The sequence below is a fragment of the Lissotriton vulgaris genome, chromosome 7 (assembly GCF_964263255.1).
Source record: "Lissotriton vulgaris chromosome 7, aLisVul1.2, whole genome shotgun sequence".
In the NCBI taxonomy this organism is placed as follows: Eukaryota; Metazoa; Chordata; class Amphibia; order Caudata; family Salamandridae; genus Lissotriton; species Lissotriton vulgaris.
The window spans coordinates 1,636,184,894-1,636,202,376 of NC_141695.1; the positions used below are offsets into that span (position 1 = coordinate 1,636,184,894).

The 17,483-nt window shown below is 43.3% G+C and overlaps 1 protein-coding gene across 2 annotated transcripts in view; it reads left to right on the forward strand.

Moving 5' to 3' along the window:
* Positions 1–17,483, forward strand: part of EYA2 (EYA transcriptional coactivator and phosphatase 2) — a 284,272-nt gene that overhangs the window by 255,480 nt on the left and 11,309 nt on the right. For both annotated transcript variants that reach the window (XM_086932597.1, XM_086932598.1), the window contains exons 11-14: positions 4,286–4,344; positions 10,619–10,779; positions 13,915–14,029; positions 17,279–17,400. In XM_086932597.1, coding sequence (XP_086788723.1) covers positions 4,286–4,344; positions 10,619–10,779; positions 13,915–14,029; positions 17,279–17,400 — 457 coding nt within the window. The remainder of the gene's footprint in view (positions 1–4,285; positions 4,345–10,618; positions 10,780–13,914; positions 14,030–17,278; positions 17,401–17,483) is intronic.

The window sequence follows — 17,483 nt, forward strand, 5'->3', positions numbered from 1 at the left end:
AGTCATATAATTTTAGTACACCGAAAGGTGTTAACTTCTGCCAGACCCAAAAAACAAAATCTCATACAAAAAAACTCTACTTCAGACTTCAATTTTAATGTGAGTGTTTGTTTGTGGTCTCTGAAGACCAAAAAAATGCACATTCCTCAAGATAAATTTGCATACTGGCATTGGGAAACCAGGAGGTCTGGCCTTTGAATTTGGTGCAATGGTTGATTTTATTTTTTATTGCAAAGTTATGACACAGAAACAAAAAAGGCATGGCACCCATATGCTTCGCAATTAAAAATATGAATTTTCAAAAATTGGAAAAGTTAATCCATATGCTTTTAGTAGGACAGTACCAGTGCTTCCTAGCAAGTAGATGTACTTAGAACAGGGACGAAAACCCTTTTATAGTTTTAATGCACATCAAAGAAAAATATGGTTCTTTTTTGCACAACAGAGGTAAAATTAGCGTTGAATCACTGTAACCTGAAGACATATCTGAAAAACAAAGAGTGACTGAAAATGTTTAGAAAGGACAAATGGAAAGGAAAAGCATTTGGTATTGGACCACAAGCCCAAGTGCTGAAGTGCTCTTCCTTTTAGTTGAAGATGAATGTGATCCGGAAAGTGCCTTCACTCATAGCCCAGAGGAATCAGCAACTGCCAATGGTGGCTTGTAAGTAAAGGGGGCGGGGAGAGGGGGGTTAGAGAAAAAAAGAGGCTTACCTGCTCATCGCCAGTAACCAGCCACAGCCTCTTCTTCATCGTCGCTGTTCTGCTGGCTCCCAGGCTCCTCTAAGCCAATCACGACGCTGCGGTCACCATGACAGCAGCCTTTTGATTGGTCTGAGCTCCGTGGTTCAGCGCTCAGACAGGGACTTACAGCATGTGCATGTTCTCCATCCACGCTGTGCTTTACAGCCCGGTGGAGAACATGCAAAGTGCGCAAGACTATTTGGCCGGCCTAAGACGGCCGGCCAAATGGTCATGCGCACTTAAGGTGCAGCAGTCACCCCTCCTCAGATGACGTCACAGGAACTCAGCCCTGCCCCGTCCGTACCTGGCTGGAAGTCACTAAAAATAAAATGATAATAACTTCTGTTATTAACATTTACGTTTTGCACTGCTCTGAGAACAGTGGGGCAATGCTCCTCCGCCTTAGCAGAGGAGCCGCCACTGATGTATGCAGTGGGACGACTCATTGATCCTTCGTATATTCTGTGGTGGGCAGAGGCAAAATGGGAATAAATACAAGTATTTGTAAAGCACAAACAATTACCCCTAAGGGTGTCAAGGCGCTGGGGACCGTCGGAGAGATTAAGCAAGCTATTGCCCAGAGTCACGTGGTGCTGGGCTAACCTGCCGCCGGCGATCGAACCGTGAGCCGCAGTCTTTCGGAGTCAGCTGCGCCACACCTATTCCAATGAATGACATTAGAACAAACCAGTGGATATGAAGAGGGCTATCCCAAAGTGCTTTTATGTATGAGTGTATTGTTTTTATTTAGGATTTTTTTTTTATTACATATGGTTGGCAAAGCAGGTAAAGCTGTCGCTAAGCCAGACCTAAACAAAATAGCCCTACCCTCAAGAAGTAAAACATGGCTTCCATCCTTGCTCTGCAGAGGATAACATTTCAGTAAACTGATCGGGTTGGGGGTTAGTGTGGCTGGGCGTGGGCTGGTGGTCGTGTGTGGGGTTAGGGGCCGAAGTGAGGTAGTGTCTCACCCCGCGTCACGCCATTTTATCAAATCAGAAACGCGATAGCTTCTGTTGTCACACTTCAGGGCCGCGAACAATGCTTTTTCGCCAACGAGGAGAGCAGGCCTCCCCCACGCATGCCATTCCGCTGACACAACTCCAAGCACAACGCAAGCCAAACGGAGTGGGCTGTAACAATATTATCCCTCCGTGGCTTTTTATGGCTTTCCTGTGGCTATGGCGAGTGTTTTCTTAATCGCCGCCGAGAGGTGAGAGCAGTCTGGTGCTGATTTGGGGCCTGTAGGCCCGGGTTTGTGAGGAAGATGTTTATTTGCGGATGTAATGAGGAAGGAACTGCGCGGATACAGACTGGATTTCATTTAGTGCCTAAGAGCTCCTGGGAGCAGCGCATCTCTTGGAAGAGCGGCCGGGCTGCAGTGGCTTTCTGTTTTCTACAGCACGCCTGTGCTCAGCACAGAGCCCCGAGTCTTCCAGGCGGCTTAAAGAGAAAAGACGGGAGAGGCCGATTTGGAGGTTCCTTGTGGAGTTACTGCTAAGTGATGGTGGATACCAGAGGTTGGCAGAGCTCAGTGCATCGACCTTGAAAGCATGAAGTTGAAATGAGGTCCCTTCGAATTTCAGCAGGCTCGTAGTAAAACTGAAGTTTATATTTTCACGGTAGCTGATGGGAAGTAACACATCGGAGATGCAGTAACCACAGGCTGCACTACTTTGAATGCTGTCTGAAATTTATGCTCACTCGATTACATTAGTGGTTAATTTGTAAAAAAAATAAAAATGCTGAGGCTCTCGCCAGGAGGCAGCTTGCACCAGCCCATTTCTCCTGTTAGTGCCGACTAAAACAGAGCCAACTACTAACCAGGAAGCGGTGAGGGGATGTAGCGTAATGGACAGAGCTGCTGACTTCAGAGCTGGGGAACCGGGTTTGAGTCTCAGTGTCGGCTCAACATCCCGTGATTCAGAGCAAATCACTCCCTACCAGAAATTAGTGTGTTCTAAACTGATGCTCATGAAACTATAGAACCAGTGCTGAGCACCGGAAGCCACTGGCTCAAAATAAGCATTGGCCTAAACTCACTTGGACCGGGCAATAGCAATTCACAGAATAATCATTTTGATTACTCGCTCCACTATAAATCTGGAAGGACTTTAAGTGTAATATACTGTGTTTTTAAGTGCAAGACGCAGACTATAAAGCTGGTATAGCCAGCGACGGAAGAGTTATAATACTTAGGGCCCGATGTAGGTACCAAATACCGGTCGGAAACGGCCGATTTCGGCCGTTTCCGACCGGTATTTGGCCTACTGAGATGTAGGGGACCTTTTTTTGTCCGATTCGGTATTTTACCGATTCGGTAAAATTACCGAATCGCAAAAATACCGAATCGGTAATTTTACCGATTTTTACATTTGGGATGTAGGTGGGACTACTTTCTGTCCCACAGGCCCTTCAGATTCGGTATTTTAACACCCAATCCAATTGGGTGTTAAAATACCGAATCCAGGTGTGCATGCACATGTGTGCATGCACACCTATGCCATGTGACAGACAGACATGCCCTTAGGGCATGTCTGTGTGCCACATGGCTCACATGCCTGTTTTGGGGTGCTAGAGGGTGTCAAAGTGGCACCCCCTGCACCCTTGCACAAATCGGTTATTACCGAATCGGTAATTACCGATTCGGTAGTGCCCATTGATTCCTATGGGCTTCAAGGCCCATAGGAAGCAATGGGGGATACCGAATCGGTATTTACAGAATCGGTAAATACCGAATCTTACAGATTCGGTATTTACCGAATCTGAAATACCTACATCTCCCCCCCTCTAATTTACCACTTCATAAATACCGATTCGGTATGATTCGGTATTTATGAAGTGGTAAATGTAGATTTACCTACATCGGGCCCTAGGTGTAGAAGGGTCCATTGACTAAGGGTACAATGTTCTAAACCTAATGGGGAGAAATAGAAAGACAAACATTGGAATGTTGGTGCAGAAGGTTAATATTAGGAATTATTGATCCTCTGACACAATATTGCCTTCAGTGGAGCTCTCCACATGCGCATGTCCTAATATAGAACAGGGGACTGGATAAATGTTCATATGTATTTTACATTATAAACTCTGAGTAAACATAACAGGAGGGTGAACTATATAATGCAAACAGAAGTGTACATCAATAGTAATTTGTCAAAAAAGCATAGTTATCCTATTATGTGGGATTTATAGATCAATCCCGTTAGACACTTGCACCGATCATCGATTAAACCGAGCGATTGTTATCCTTATTACGCATTTTTTTATTATTGTTCATAAATTTCTGTAATGCATGTATACAATACCTTGGCCACCCCTGCTTCAGACAATTCTGTTCATTTTCTTGCCAAATCAGTTGCTCCACTTCTAAGTAAGATCATGAGTAAATTTGCCAGAATGCGCCTGGGAACATTGGCAGCGCACGGGGATCTCGCTTGGGTTTCTCCGGCAGTATCTGCCTCCGAGCGCTCCTTGGCATCTGAGACCCTGTTCTACAGCTTCAAACTAAACTCCTTATTGTTCTTCTTGCGTTTTTCAGGAGTGCGACCAGATACACATAGACGATGTGTCTTCTGACGACAATGGGCAAGATTTGAGGTGAGGAATTTTCCGGAAACCCTATCTTCAATCCAATTATTTCACGTACTCACAGAGACAGCTGGAGGCTAATTCATGGTGTGAATAACATTATTGGTCATGCTGTTTCCTCCTACACATGTTATACGATTTATGAACACGCAAGGGTATTAATTCACTTTGCCTTTCAGCTGTGGAAGCATTTCAGCTGCCCTATATATTTTAAAGTGGAATATAAAGAGCATGAAACAACCTCCCTAAAACCGTGGTTATCCCTCGCACGTCATAGAATAAAAGAGATATTTGGTTACTTTCCATAGGTTTTGGTTTAATCTAGGACAGTCTCTCACTCATTGTCAGAAAGAATTGGTATCTTGATAGCAGTGTCATAGGTGTCACTTTTTGATTTGTATGTCTTTCTGTCTGTGTTTTTCCTAGGTTTAGAGTACCTTCTTTGGTTTTCTGAAATCCATCGGTCAAGAACATAGATTAACTAATGGTTGTATATTTGAGCAATTTTTAAGTTAAGAGTCAGCTTCTTGCCTTAATATACTGATTGAGGGATAGTCCTTGCTTATATCCCATTGCCTAGAAATTGGTCCTTGCACTCTCTCCCAATCTGTTCTTACTGCTTGAAAACAAGAGCAGTTTGAGTGATGAAACTGCAGTGCCTGGTGAGCGAGGTAGGCTTAGCAGTCCGGTCCCCGAGTCAGAGACTTATTACCTAGTGGCACATCTGCAATGGCTTACACAGTGGCTAGCAGGCAGAGCAGCCCTGGGACACAAGATGGATCAACTAGTCCCTGAGCTTCCACAGCTATTCCAAGTGAGCCTGAAGGTTGGCTGGTCCCCGGCTGGGGACACCACCAAATTCAGGGTGCTGCAGCGCTGCTGGAACAGGTGCTTACATAAAACAAGTACACGAGTTCCGTACTTACCAGATATGTCCCTAGGTGTACTGCACATATTACTACACGGTGGGAATGGAAGGGTCCGGACGAGGGGATGGCGGCAGGCGCAACACGAGTGTGAGATTTATTTTGTGCCTGGGAACTTCTCCCCTTTGAGGAGTTGCGCTCGGAATTCGACCTACCCCAAGTGCATTTTTGCTACACAGGGCGGTGACGGCAGCAATCAGAAAGCATTGGCGGGCGGGCTCCTCAGAAACATCTCACCATAAGAGTTGCTCATACATAGTCACATCTTCAGGCACCTTTAAGGCGGTTTCTTGTTCATATAGGACAATGAGAGAAGACATGCTACAACCGCTGGACATATTACGGACACAATGGGAGGATGACCTGGGAAATCCAATACCTGAGGGCGACTGGGTGACTGTAGTAGACCAGGTGCCCAAGATATTGTGGAACACCTGCTTCAAATTGATTAACTATTATGTCTTCTACAGGGCGTACCTCACCCGGGGAGGGTGAATAAGTATTTTAATACCGCCGGGGGCAACTTGCCTGAGATAAGGGAGGATTGGGGCCGAATTCCCTCATTGGGACTGCCCGTTGATAGAGGCCTTCCGGGAAGAGATCACAGTCACAGACATTACCCAAAAGGAGGTCCCTAAATCCCTGGGACACTGCCTGCTGAGATGGTTCTCACACACTGCTAATACTAAAGTGACTACCAGGTTTCAGGACTTAGCCTTTATACTCACTAAGAGGAAAAGTACAAGAAATTTAAAAGCTACCAGCGGACCCCGAGCAATGGTATGGCATAAGGAGTTCGAGAGCGGAGTGAGAGGTCCTGTTCTGGGAGGCCCAGAGAGGGTGGGGCTTACTGGAAGTGACTGGGGCCTGGTAGGCACTAGTGGAATGTTTGAGAAATCTGGATTCCCCATCCATGGCAGTGTCCCTGGCATCCAGGGAGCACCGACCCCCTGATTTGAGCAACTACTACAAGTGCCCCCCCTTCTGCTTGCCAAGGGCCCTGTATGGCTACCCCCCTGCATGCTGTGCCGCCGGTCCCTTCCGGTGTCTTATTACATAGGCCAATTGTCACTGTGAAGTGTGGATTTGCCAGCTGATGAGAGAGCGAGACTAGGGGAGGGAGAGAGGAGGAATGGGGAAGTTGAGGAAATTGAGGGGGGAACTGCGAGAGATTTAACAGATTTAACTGATTTGTACTGACCATTTGCATCATGACAGTGATATATGGTGTGATGTATCAGGTGGTTGTATAACTCAATAAAATTTGTTTGTAAAAAAAAGAGCAGTTTGAGCGATTATCCTGTTGCTGTTTAATCTTGCGCAGTCCGAATCCTCCATTTTCGTGCTAGTAGTGTTTCACATCTGTCATCTGTCAAACGGTGGCAGACCTAGCTACTGAAATCAAACCTGGCCAATATGGTTCATCTGTTTGTCATCACTATTGCTCGCTCCAAAGGTAAAAAATAAAAACACAACATAGCATGTATTTTTAAGCATACTAAAACTAAAAACAATGTAGATACTATGTAAATCTGAATTAAAATTCCATCCAACAGGATCGGACAGTCTAAAATTATATGGCGCTAGCCCCCCCCCCCCTAAACTCTGGTTGTCCTCTACAGTTTTACACACTTTGTGTAGATACAGTTTTTCGCACTACAGGCGATGTTGCTTCAAGGTGTTCCATTCCACTCATTAGATTGGGGATTCCATCTCAAAACAGCCACCCATAGGTCAGATTTCTCACAAAAATGTTTTTAGGTCGAGCCTGGTCAGCGAATGTGCTGCTCTGCGAGCCATGCTATATTGGAGTAAGTACTTGAAGCCCCGCCCACTCTCCGCCCATATTTGTCATTGGCTTGTGTCATAGTCCTTCGTAAATGCTGGCTTCTGATTGGTCATTAGGCTTGTTAGTCCCTCCTTAGTACCGCCTTGTCTTCATTTGTAGCCTCCCATGAGGACTGCCCCTTTTACTTTGGTTGTTACACAGTACGTCTTCTTGAGTCTGTGAGCACTATTATCTTTAATTAGTTTCTCTTACTACAGGAGGGTCTTTTGTGCACAGTTCTGACCACTTGCTTGTTTATTTAACTCGTAGCAAATGAGGAGCTCCTCTGGGGCCATAGGGGACAACTCAGCGATGCCTTCAATCATTTGGAATGCAATAGGTCTCACATTTGCGAGAGTTTAAGCCCATGGCATTGTAAATGACAATGCCTTTCATTTATGTTTTAAAAACCAAAACATAAAAAAGGCATTGTCATTTACAATGTCAGTAGCTCACACTCCCATAAATGCGAGACCTATTGCATGCAGATGCTTGTTCCGAGTTAGAGGCCATTTCTCCATATCGCATCTACTCGGTTAACACAATCTCCTGACAAGATTGACTCTGAAAATAACAAGAAAACATTTTAAATCACTTAACAAAACCACAATGTTCACAAAGCAAGCCCTGGCTGACAAAGAGAGAGGGTCTTTATTCATTTAAAAACATATTGGATTTGTGTTCCAAGGACAATCATATTTAACTTGATGCCTTCAAAAGTGAAATAATATGCTTGGCTGCATGCAGTCATTGCATTGTAACCTTGGCTAGCCATTCCACTGCCCTCACAGTCACCTTCGAGCTCTGCCAGCACTCAGAGAGAAGTCTGTCTGAAGTGCTTTTCTGCTCTATAATCCTTGGCAGATCCCTGACTCTATATCATCCCAAATACCAGCAGTGTGCCAAAAGATCTTAAAGTTTTGTATCAGCCCTGGCTCCCTCTGGTGTGAGCTTTGTCTACATGTAATAATATCATTATCTTCTGTACTTTGATTGAAACCACTAGGTTGACAATTGTGCATGCCTGGTTCTTCACAGTTCTCAATCCCTGCCCTTCTTGGTTAAAAGAACTTAATACTCTGATCCCAACTCTTCAACCTCACATAAACATTCTGTAAAACATTAAACTTTTATTGGTTTCAATATGTCCTATGCATCAAGCGAATGGCTTTGTATTGTTGAAATCCTAGCTTCTCTTTCTATCGCTCCTTTCCACTCACAAGATAAGATTTTGTGCCACATGGCGTGAATGAATCAATGTTTTGTCTTGAAGTTGATTTTCATTAGAAAGGGATTGTCTTGCCAATTTTTTTTAAAACAGCAAATGGCGAAATGTAGCACATAATGTCTGCATGCACTCCAGATACCATATGTATTTGCATCACAGCAGAAATTGTTTTCTGGATGCAAATAATGGTACTTATGGCTAGCTATGCCTTTATATACATAGGTAGGAAAACAAAGACATCACACAGAATTTCTGAAGTACCCATTATCAAACATATAACAAAAACCTACCATTTATGTGAAACTTTGTTTTTTTAATTCATTAGATCTCACAGATAAAATACTGTCCATTAGGCCACTAACTGAATGCCCAATTTACATGTTTTGGCAGAGAGGGAACTCTGACACAACAGAGTTCCCTCCCTGCCAACATTATGCTCCATCCACCTGATTTAGAAGCGGGCGAAGCCTACACTGTCTCTGCCATGGTCAAACCCCTTTAACAGCCTGATGAAGTAAGGGCCTACGACGATTTGGCCATATCTCCACTCGCCTAATATAGACGGGCAGAAATTCAACAGTTTTTCAGTGCCAGTCACTGCCAGGGAAAACCTGGTGGTAAGGAGCACTGAAAGGTGTTCAATGGCCCCACTCCTTGGGAAGAAACTCCCATAGCGAGAAGGGCATTGCTTTTTTTATTTAAAAAAAGAAAATCCCGCTTTGGGATTTTCTTTTTGAAAATAAAAAAAACTTTACGAGTTTGCAGTACAGCTCCATCATGGTAATGGAGCTGTATGGCAAACTTACAGTTCATTGACTGGGCAAACGGGCATTTCTACATTTGGACGGCGGCACATCCACCAGTGAGATGGAGTAATTTACTCTTCATCCTGACAGAGAACCAAATAATAAATTAGGCCCTGGGTCATAAGCATTCCTGCAGTATTATTAGATATCCACCAGGAAAGCAAAAGTCTCATGCGGAATTGGGCAAGTTTCTGAATGTTTGGGGTAATTTAAAATAAGGTATTTCTGTACCTTTGTGGTCTACTCCACTTGTACCAGCCTTTCGGAGGCTCTTTGCTGTTGGCCATCCTCACTTTATCCCAAGAGGCCAGCACTCCTCAGTAATGCATTGATTGCTTTTAAGCATGGCACCAGAATACGATAGGAAAGAAGTGACTAAAGCAATAGGTAAATCCTCATGGATAACTACCTAAAGTTAAAGTCCTGTTCGTATCTCAAGGGTGATCTTGTAGAGCAATAACCATTGCAAATCCACAAACCTATTCAGAGCCAGCTACTGAATACATTAGGCATACATTTTTCAATTCACACCAACTTGTTGAACATTCCAGATGATCATAGTATGCAGCGGGACTAGTATCATTTGAGTTTCAACCTCTCATTGCTGTAACTCATATAAAATAGTACCTTGAACCCTGAATCTACACCTGATGTTTTTTATTAATGTGGAGAGATCCTCCCATTGTCGTGTTACAGGTTGAATTACACGTAAAGTTTTGCTGAGTGATTTACAAAGCTTTTTTCCTGATTCTGTTTGTACTAAATATGACATCTTGCTCACAAAATACCACATCTGTCATCAGTATTTCCAGCATTCAATGTTGTATTGAATTTAATGATGAATGTCTCCTCTTGAACATTGCTAATAGACATCATGTGGTCGTTCATTCAACTCGCATTACTTAAATACGCCTTGACTTATAATCTCACCTTTCCTCTATAAAAAAAAAAAAATCCTGAAAGTATATGGTCTCTGCTTTCCACCATGTGTATCACTGCACTGCATCTTTCACAAGAACATCCATGAATGAACAGAGTTGATTGTCTGTTTCCATGGCGTTCCACAGAATCATTTTGAAAAATCGAAATGAAAATGTATGAAATCCAAAATTGCAAATATGGGGTGTGTCACTGTGGGTCTCAGTGAGAGCAAGAGATTTTTGATGCACATATTTATAGAAGAATAGATGCATTTTTAGGAAAAAATACATTTATAACAAATTTAAGTTGGATCTTAGTCGGCCTGTCTCAAAAACATGGAAAAAAGTGTAAAAGAGCACTCTTTTTTACTCCAAACTGTAAAAGGAAATCATTGCTTAATGGCTAATATATATTATTCACTTGGGTGCCATTTTTTTTAATGTTTCGCAGTTTGTTCTCAAAGGCAGTTGACTCTGACTGTTATGTCTTCATTTCCGCATAATTGTTTCCACAACCTCCCATGACCTCCGCCATGCTTGTTGCACTCAGACTTTGCCTTCTTCCTCTCCCACAGCACATATAACTTCTCAGCAGATGGCTTCCACAGTTCAGCTGCTGGTGCAAATCTCTGTCTGGGCTCTGGAGTGCACGGGGGAGTTGACTGGATGAGGAAATTAGCATTCCGCTACCGAAGAGTGAAGGAGATGTACAACACCTACAAAAACAATGTCGGAGGTGAGTAGTCACCCATGAAAGTGGCTCCTTTCATCTCCCTGCAAGTATTGTTTTCGCCCTATAAATATCCAACAGGGAATCTGCAGACCAATGCAGCGTAGAAAAAAAAACTGGGTTTGTGGTGGAAGTCCTTTAGGAAACCGAAGGCTTTATTTTTCCCACAAGGGGATCTCAAAATGGAGATTACACAGATTTTAACCAGTGTGCTTTAAGTTGATCAGTGTGACCACTGTTTAGAAAAACTATAGGCAGGCCACTGGAATTATGCAGCAAGGGAGGAACAAATTATGAGGTAAGGTTGACTATGTTATGCGTCAAAAAAGAGCAAATTATACGGCGTAATGTGGCAAATTTTGTGATAGTGCTACTTCATTATTTATTTATTTTTACTCATTTTACCAATATATGTGTAAAGGTTTCACCTCATTAGAACATGTTTGACATCCAAACACATCAACAAGCAACTGAAAGGTGGCCAGTTAATGTGATGGGCCTTTCACTGCGTGGCAACACATGTTGCTGCATTTCTAGTAACGTTTTGTGGTTAAAATCTTTATTCAGATTATGCAGCCAGTGATTAATTATGTGGCAAATGCGGCAAAACTACACCTATGTGTAAAATGGTGCAGCTGCACAATCTTTATAATGCCAGGGGTCATGACTATAATGTAGAAATATGGGTGGCATAGGTCCCCAATAAAATGTGTTCCAAACGAAAGAAAATTAAATGCCATGGTCGGCCATTTTACAGTCCGTTCGTAAAAGAGCGTGCTGAAAAAACTACAGAGATTTTAAATGTCCATGTGTTGTTAAACTTGCCAAATATCCAACCTAACCTGGCTATAATGAATGCAAACTGTTGCTGCCACTTCGAGGTGCTGTCTTGTGATGCTCAAGTATATTTAGAAACTAATTGACTTAAAAACCATTGTGGTTAAAATACTTGCCCAAAAGATAAACTTTGACTAATAAGGCTCCCCTCGTTGAACAGTAAACCGCCTCCATGTTTGCGCTCACACCATTGGCTGTCATTCTGTTCCACGTCCTTTCATTTGCTTGACTGCCCCAACTCTGACTCAATCTGCATTTATCAACTCCATCTCTTCCCAGCGTTGTTGCGCCCCTGCCACATAGAGCCTTATTACGTGTACTGCATTTCTTGACCTGGTAACTCCACCCTCTGGAGTTTTCAATATCTGGGTTACTGGTAACTTTGGGGTGGTCAGAGTTATTACACGTTGAAGCATGAGGGCCCCTTCAGTAATGTGGTATCCCTGTGAAATCTGTGATTCTGTCTCAATTCCCTAGTTTAGTCTTCATTCCGTCCCTCTCCCGCCCCCTCCGCCACAGGCCCTCCAGCGTTCTTTACATTCAGACTCCCGGTGAAAGATCCGTGGAGTTACAGAGGATCTCAGAATTCTATTACTATCAAAAATTCCTATATTCATCAGTGGTGGCTAGTACGGAACGGGGGTTGCGGTGGGGGGCGGGGGGGGGAGGATAAAATTTTTTATAATACTTACCTCTGCACAGCCAGCGTCTCTCCTCCGTTGTCTCTCCTTCTGGAAGCGGGAAGCAAACAGGCTCCCCTAAGCCAATCACGACGTTGCTTTCACCAGCATGGCAACAGCATCATGATTGGTCTGAGCTCCCTGGTTCGGTGCTCAGACAGGAAGTGGGAGTCTGTGAATGTTCTCCTCCTACTATGACAACCCAACCCCGCCCCGCCCTAACCTGGCTCGGAATGACAAATAAAAAGATAATAACATTGTTATTACCATTTCCTTTTTCTGTTTTTGCACTGCTGAAAAGCAGTTGGTCGATTCTCCTCCACCATAGCAGAGTAGCAGCCACTGGTAATCACCCTTATCTGTGTTACCGCCAACCTAAAAATGAGGACCACTGTGCTCCTCACCTTCTGACAATCTATCTTAATGTTTCACGTCCTCTTACCCGCTTCACAACCCTGTCTCACCAGAATTGCACATTGGCCAGCTCCTAATCCTCTCTTTTCAGGTAGCACCCATACCCCTGAGTGCCTCTTCCCTAGGATACCTGACCCAAATGGCATAACATCACAGCTGTGCCAACAAATCCTTCACTGAACACTACACAGATTTAGGCCTGCAATTTTATCGTTGACGCACTATAACTCACTTGACCCACACAAGCCTGAGGAAGAGTTGGCACCTCACCTTCCACAGGACATATGTAGATCTGAAGAAAACAGTGCTTAATTTGAGGCAGTGGTTTCCGGTGCGGAGCACCGTCAATTAATTTCCAACACCGGCACTTATGACAGTCTGCCACCTGCTGACTAGTTTTCAAATGAAGACAAAAACAGTTGTTTATTAATTCAAATTACATTAAAAATGACTAATAACTGCCCCTAAAGCCATTCTTATAGCTTTGGGGGTCTCGAATAGTATGAATTGTCACATTTGCAGAAGTGTGATGGTTAGTACTTGTGTTGATACAGTCATTGGTAGCGCTGGCAGGGGCAATTGGTAGTGCAAGCTGCAGTGTTCCTGACGAGGGCTCTGGCACTTACTTTTTTATAAATAAAGTAATCACTGGGAGAAAATATGTTTCAGAGTCCAAGCAAACATATATTTCCATTACAAGCCAGGCCATTTTAGCTGCAGGACCATTGAATATTGCCTTCCGAACACATCTTTTGGGAAGCCAAGTCTATTTGAATCTTAAAATCCTTATTGATTAATGTCATTAAACTCACCCATTCAGTTCAGTGCTTAATTTGTGCTGGTACACCATAACTTATTTCTGACAGTTCACCATAAGATGGCGCTGTCTTTCAATTTTTGAGCAGAGCTTTTTCCCTGAGTATTTTAAAATTTAATGTAAATTACAAAGTTAAAACCTTGTCCAGGAAATTCTTTGCTGCTTTTGGTTACATGGAATAGTCCATTCATTGGCCCAGTTGGTGGAATGTAATTCTTATTAGGTAACAGTGGCACTGGGATTATTCAGTGCTCGCCAGGGCATTGGGTGGTGCAAGTTGCAGTGGCCACCTATGAAATACCTTGGGCCCTGGCACTTACAAATTAAGCACTGTAAGAACCTATACATGCATTTCACACTATACTTATGTGGCTTTCTCACTTCACGTTGCAGGTTTAATAGGTGCACCTAAAAGGGAAGCATGGCTTCAGCTTCGAGCAGAGATGGAAGCCCTGACAGACCTCTGGCTCACGCATGCACTGAAGGCACTGAATTTAATACATTCCCGGTAAGTACGAATTACGCCTGAATAACACATTTGGAAGTACCTGTGCTCAGGGATAGTAGGTTCAGACTATTGAAATATATCTGCACTAATAATTTGTTAGAGTTACATTCAAGGAATAGGTAGAACTGGATAAATATGGTAATTATGCTTTACCAGACCATGAGCTCAGAGGACAACAAATATTTCTTGCATTTTTACTGCTAGATTCCCACTCATCATTTCCCAATTCCCTGTTACACTCCTATTAAAAATGTGCACCCTTCTTCTCTTCTTGCCGTTATACCCTCACTAGGTGTTTCATCATGAAGCATTATCTTGTCAATCCAAATTGCCTTGCTTCTGGTGAAGATCTGGGCAGCAGTTGTTACATTGTTTCTTTCCACATGACAGAAATGTAAACAAAGCATCACATATTACAATTAATTCCAGTTTATAAATGCACAGAACTTGTATAGATGTTTTTTTGTTTTTCATAGTGCATCTGAACTTTTAGGTAATGTTCACTAGACATCTCAAACTCTAAGGGTCTTATTTACTTCAGGTTAAGCCATGAAGATGGCCATGACTTAGCCTGGGTTTTCTGCTGGCTTTCAGCAGTAATAGCACAATCTGTCTTTGATTAGGCTAGTCTCAATACTGCAGTTTCAGACCTAGGGGAGTCTTGAGGCAAGCTCAGTCTGGGGAAACACCTTACTAAACAAGCTTTAGCTAAACCAATAGGTCATTATTCATTTTGATTCATGACCAAGGGCCTAAATACAAGTTTGGAGGTCTTGGAGTGGGGTCCCACACTAGCGCCCCACTCCAAAACCACCAAACCCAACGTCAGTCCACCCGCCGGATTACGAGTTGTAATCCTGGCGGGTGGTCCTACGGTGGCAGTCCCATGAGGGTGCCTTTCTAAGGCTCATAAGAGAGCCTTAGAAAGGCAGCACCAGAGGAGTGCCGCAGCCTGTTCCTGCACGGACAGAAATTCACAATGTTGTGCATTCCTGTTCATGCAGGAATAGGGGGTGCAAAATGTCAGGGGTTACACCATGTGCTCCTCTGAATGCACCCCCCGGCATAGAGGCAACAAGGGGCCCTGTTGTGCCCCCATAGTTTCCTCACCGCCACCCTTTTCATGGCGGGCTCACCGCCATAAAAAGGGTCCCAGTGAGGAAACTTGTAATATGCCTGACGGTGCTACAGCAGCACCGCCAGCATATTACACCCTCACACCGCTGCGGGATCAGGGATCCCCGGCAGTTGCAGCAGTCCCACTGCTGTATTTGTAAACGGTGGGTGGTCCACCAGTCTGGTGTTCCAGGGAGCGCCACCACGGGTTCGCAGTCCCATGGACCTCCAAACCCATAATTATATAATACCAGCATTTGGAAAGCGCACCGATACCTCCGAAGAGGTGTCCCGGGGCTGGGGGCCGTCGGGAAGATTAAGCGAGCTATTGCCCAGAGTCACATGGTGCTGGGCTAACCTCCTGCCAGTGCTGGGGATTGAACCGTGAACCCCGTGGTCCGGAGGCAGGCACCCTGGCCGCTGCGCCACACCTCTTCCACAGAGGCCTAATGCATTTAAAATTAAACCTGTTGCAATGAAAAAACAATGCAAGCGGAACATAGTAGGAAAAATGATACGTCAAATAGTCAATAGCATGAGGTGGAAGCAACAGAGGGCCTTATGTATAAGCCTCTTGTGTCGTTGGTATGTCACTTTTTCCCATATTGAAAGTGATGCAACGGCAGCGCAAGGGGCTTGTAAATAAGCTCCACAGTCCTCTGGGTGGAGCCATAGTCCACTCTTTATATTTTAAACTATTGGTAGCAATAGAGAGGAGACAGCTGCATTTTGAAGGCTGGCCTAATCAGACCATTGTTTTCTATCTTACAACAGTCTTGGACCTTCCTTGACCAAGCAAAGAAAATAAATAAGTTAATTTCTTCAATAAGTCTCTTTGTTTGTAAGGAAGTGTGGAACTAAGGATCTTATTTACAAGCCCCTCAAGCCACTGATGCATCACTTTTTATATGGGAAAAATGACGTACCAGCAGCGCAAGGGGCTTGTAAATAAGCCGCCAAGTTTTTACGATTGTGCAAAAACTCTTGCCAGAAGTCTCCAAAAGTGATATAACAATGTTCAGGGTGCAATTCATTTAAGGGAAAAGGCAGAGAGTCCTAAAACTCATGTTGATGGAGCTCACTGGAGATCATTAAACTTAAGGTTGAAAAAATCCTAATAGTTCTTTTCTTGAAAACATAAATTCTAATTCAGTGATTCTGAGTCTCACACATACCCCAATCATCTGTTGGTTGCTGTCTGTTTGTCTCATCTTACCAGTCACCTTACAATGTGCTCGAGAATTTCCAGATTGGTCAAAGCAGCAGCAAATGGCCTATAAAATGGTATGCCCAGTCCAAGTACTTGCCTGATATATATAAGTAACATGTTGTCCATGATCCCCCCTCATAAGTTAATGTTAAACTTTAGATCTAGGAAATGTCTGTACCACAAATGCTGATTTTTCAAGCATAGTTGTATTAATTTACAGTGCAAACATAAAATACAAAATGCAATAAAGAAATAGCAGAATATAGGGGAACCAGAGGTGTACGAGACAAGGCAATACTGGAAATCCTGGGAAAGAGTTTGAAAATCGGATAGCTATTCAACAGACCCAAGTCCCAAGCTTTGATTCATCATCAATAGGTCACCTTAGCACTGCATGTTGTGCTCAGTGAGCCCTATAACATAACAGAACACAGGTCACTGGAGTTCTGGGTCATGCCTCACCCAGGCACACACCCAGTTAGAATCAGGGCAAACTAAACAGATGAAGTCAGTTGTTTTGCAGCATGAATCTGGAATAGATTCACATATTGTCTATACTTCCGTCTTCTAGTGTTTTCTTCTGAAAATATTCGGAAGTGTTTCTGTTCAGGCTACTGACCACGAATCCTGTACCGACTAGTTGCTAATTCTACAACATTAATGGTTTACAATATTTTAACTCGATGCATAGTTCCATCAAATGCTGTAAAATATGTGCCTGTGTTAAGCTAAATTGTGTGCATGTAATAGCTCAATTCATTTACACAATTCTCTGTGTAGATTAGGCATATTTTAGTCACTCCCATTACTTTTAAAAGCAGTTTGCCCCACTTCCTTTTTTTCTTTAGTTTCATGATAGAATAATGAGGGGGGGTTTGAAACACATGATTTATCTTTATTAATCAATGTTTTTTTTTCTTTAGACCAAACTGTGTTAATGTATTAGTCACTACCACTCAGCTTATACCAGCCCTGGCTAAAGTATTGCTGTATGGACTAGGCACCGTCTTCCCTATCGAAAACATTTACAGCGCAACAAAGACAGGTAAGAGTTATTCTGTCTATTACAACCGCTAATATGAACGAATTGCTTGAGACTCAACATTTGTCCTGTTCTTTTTCTATAAA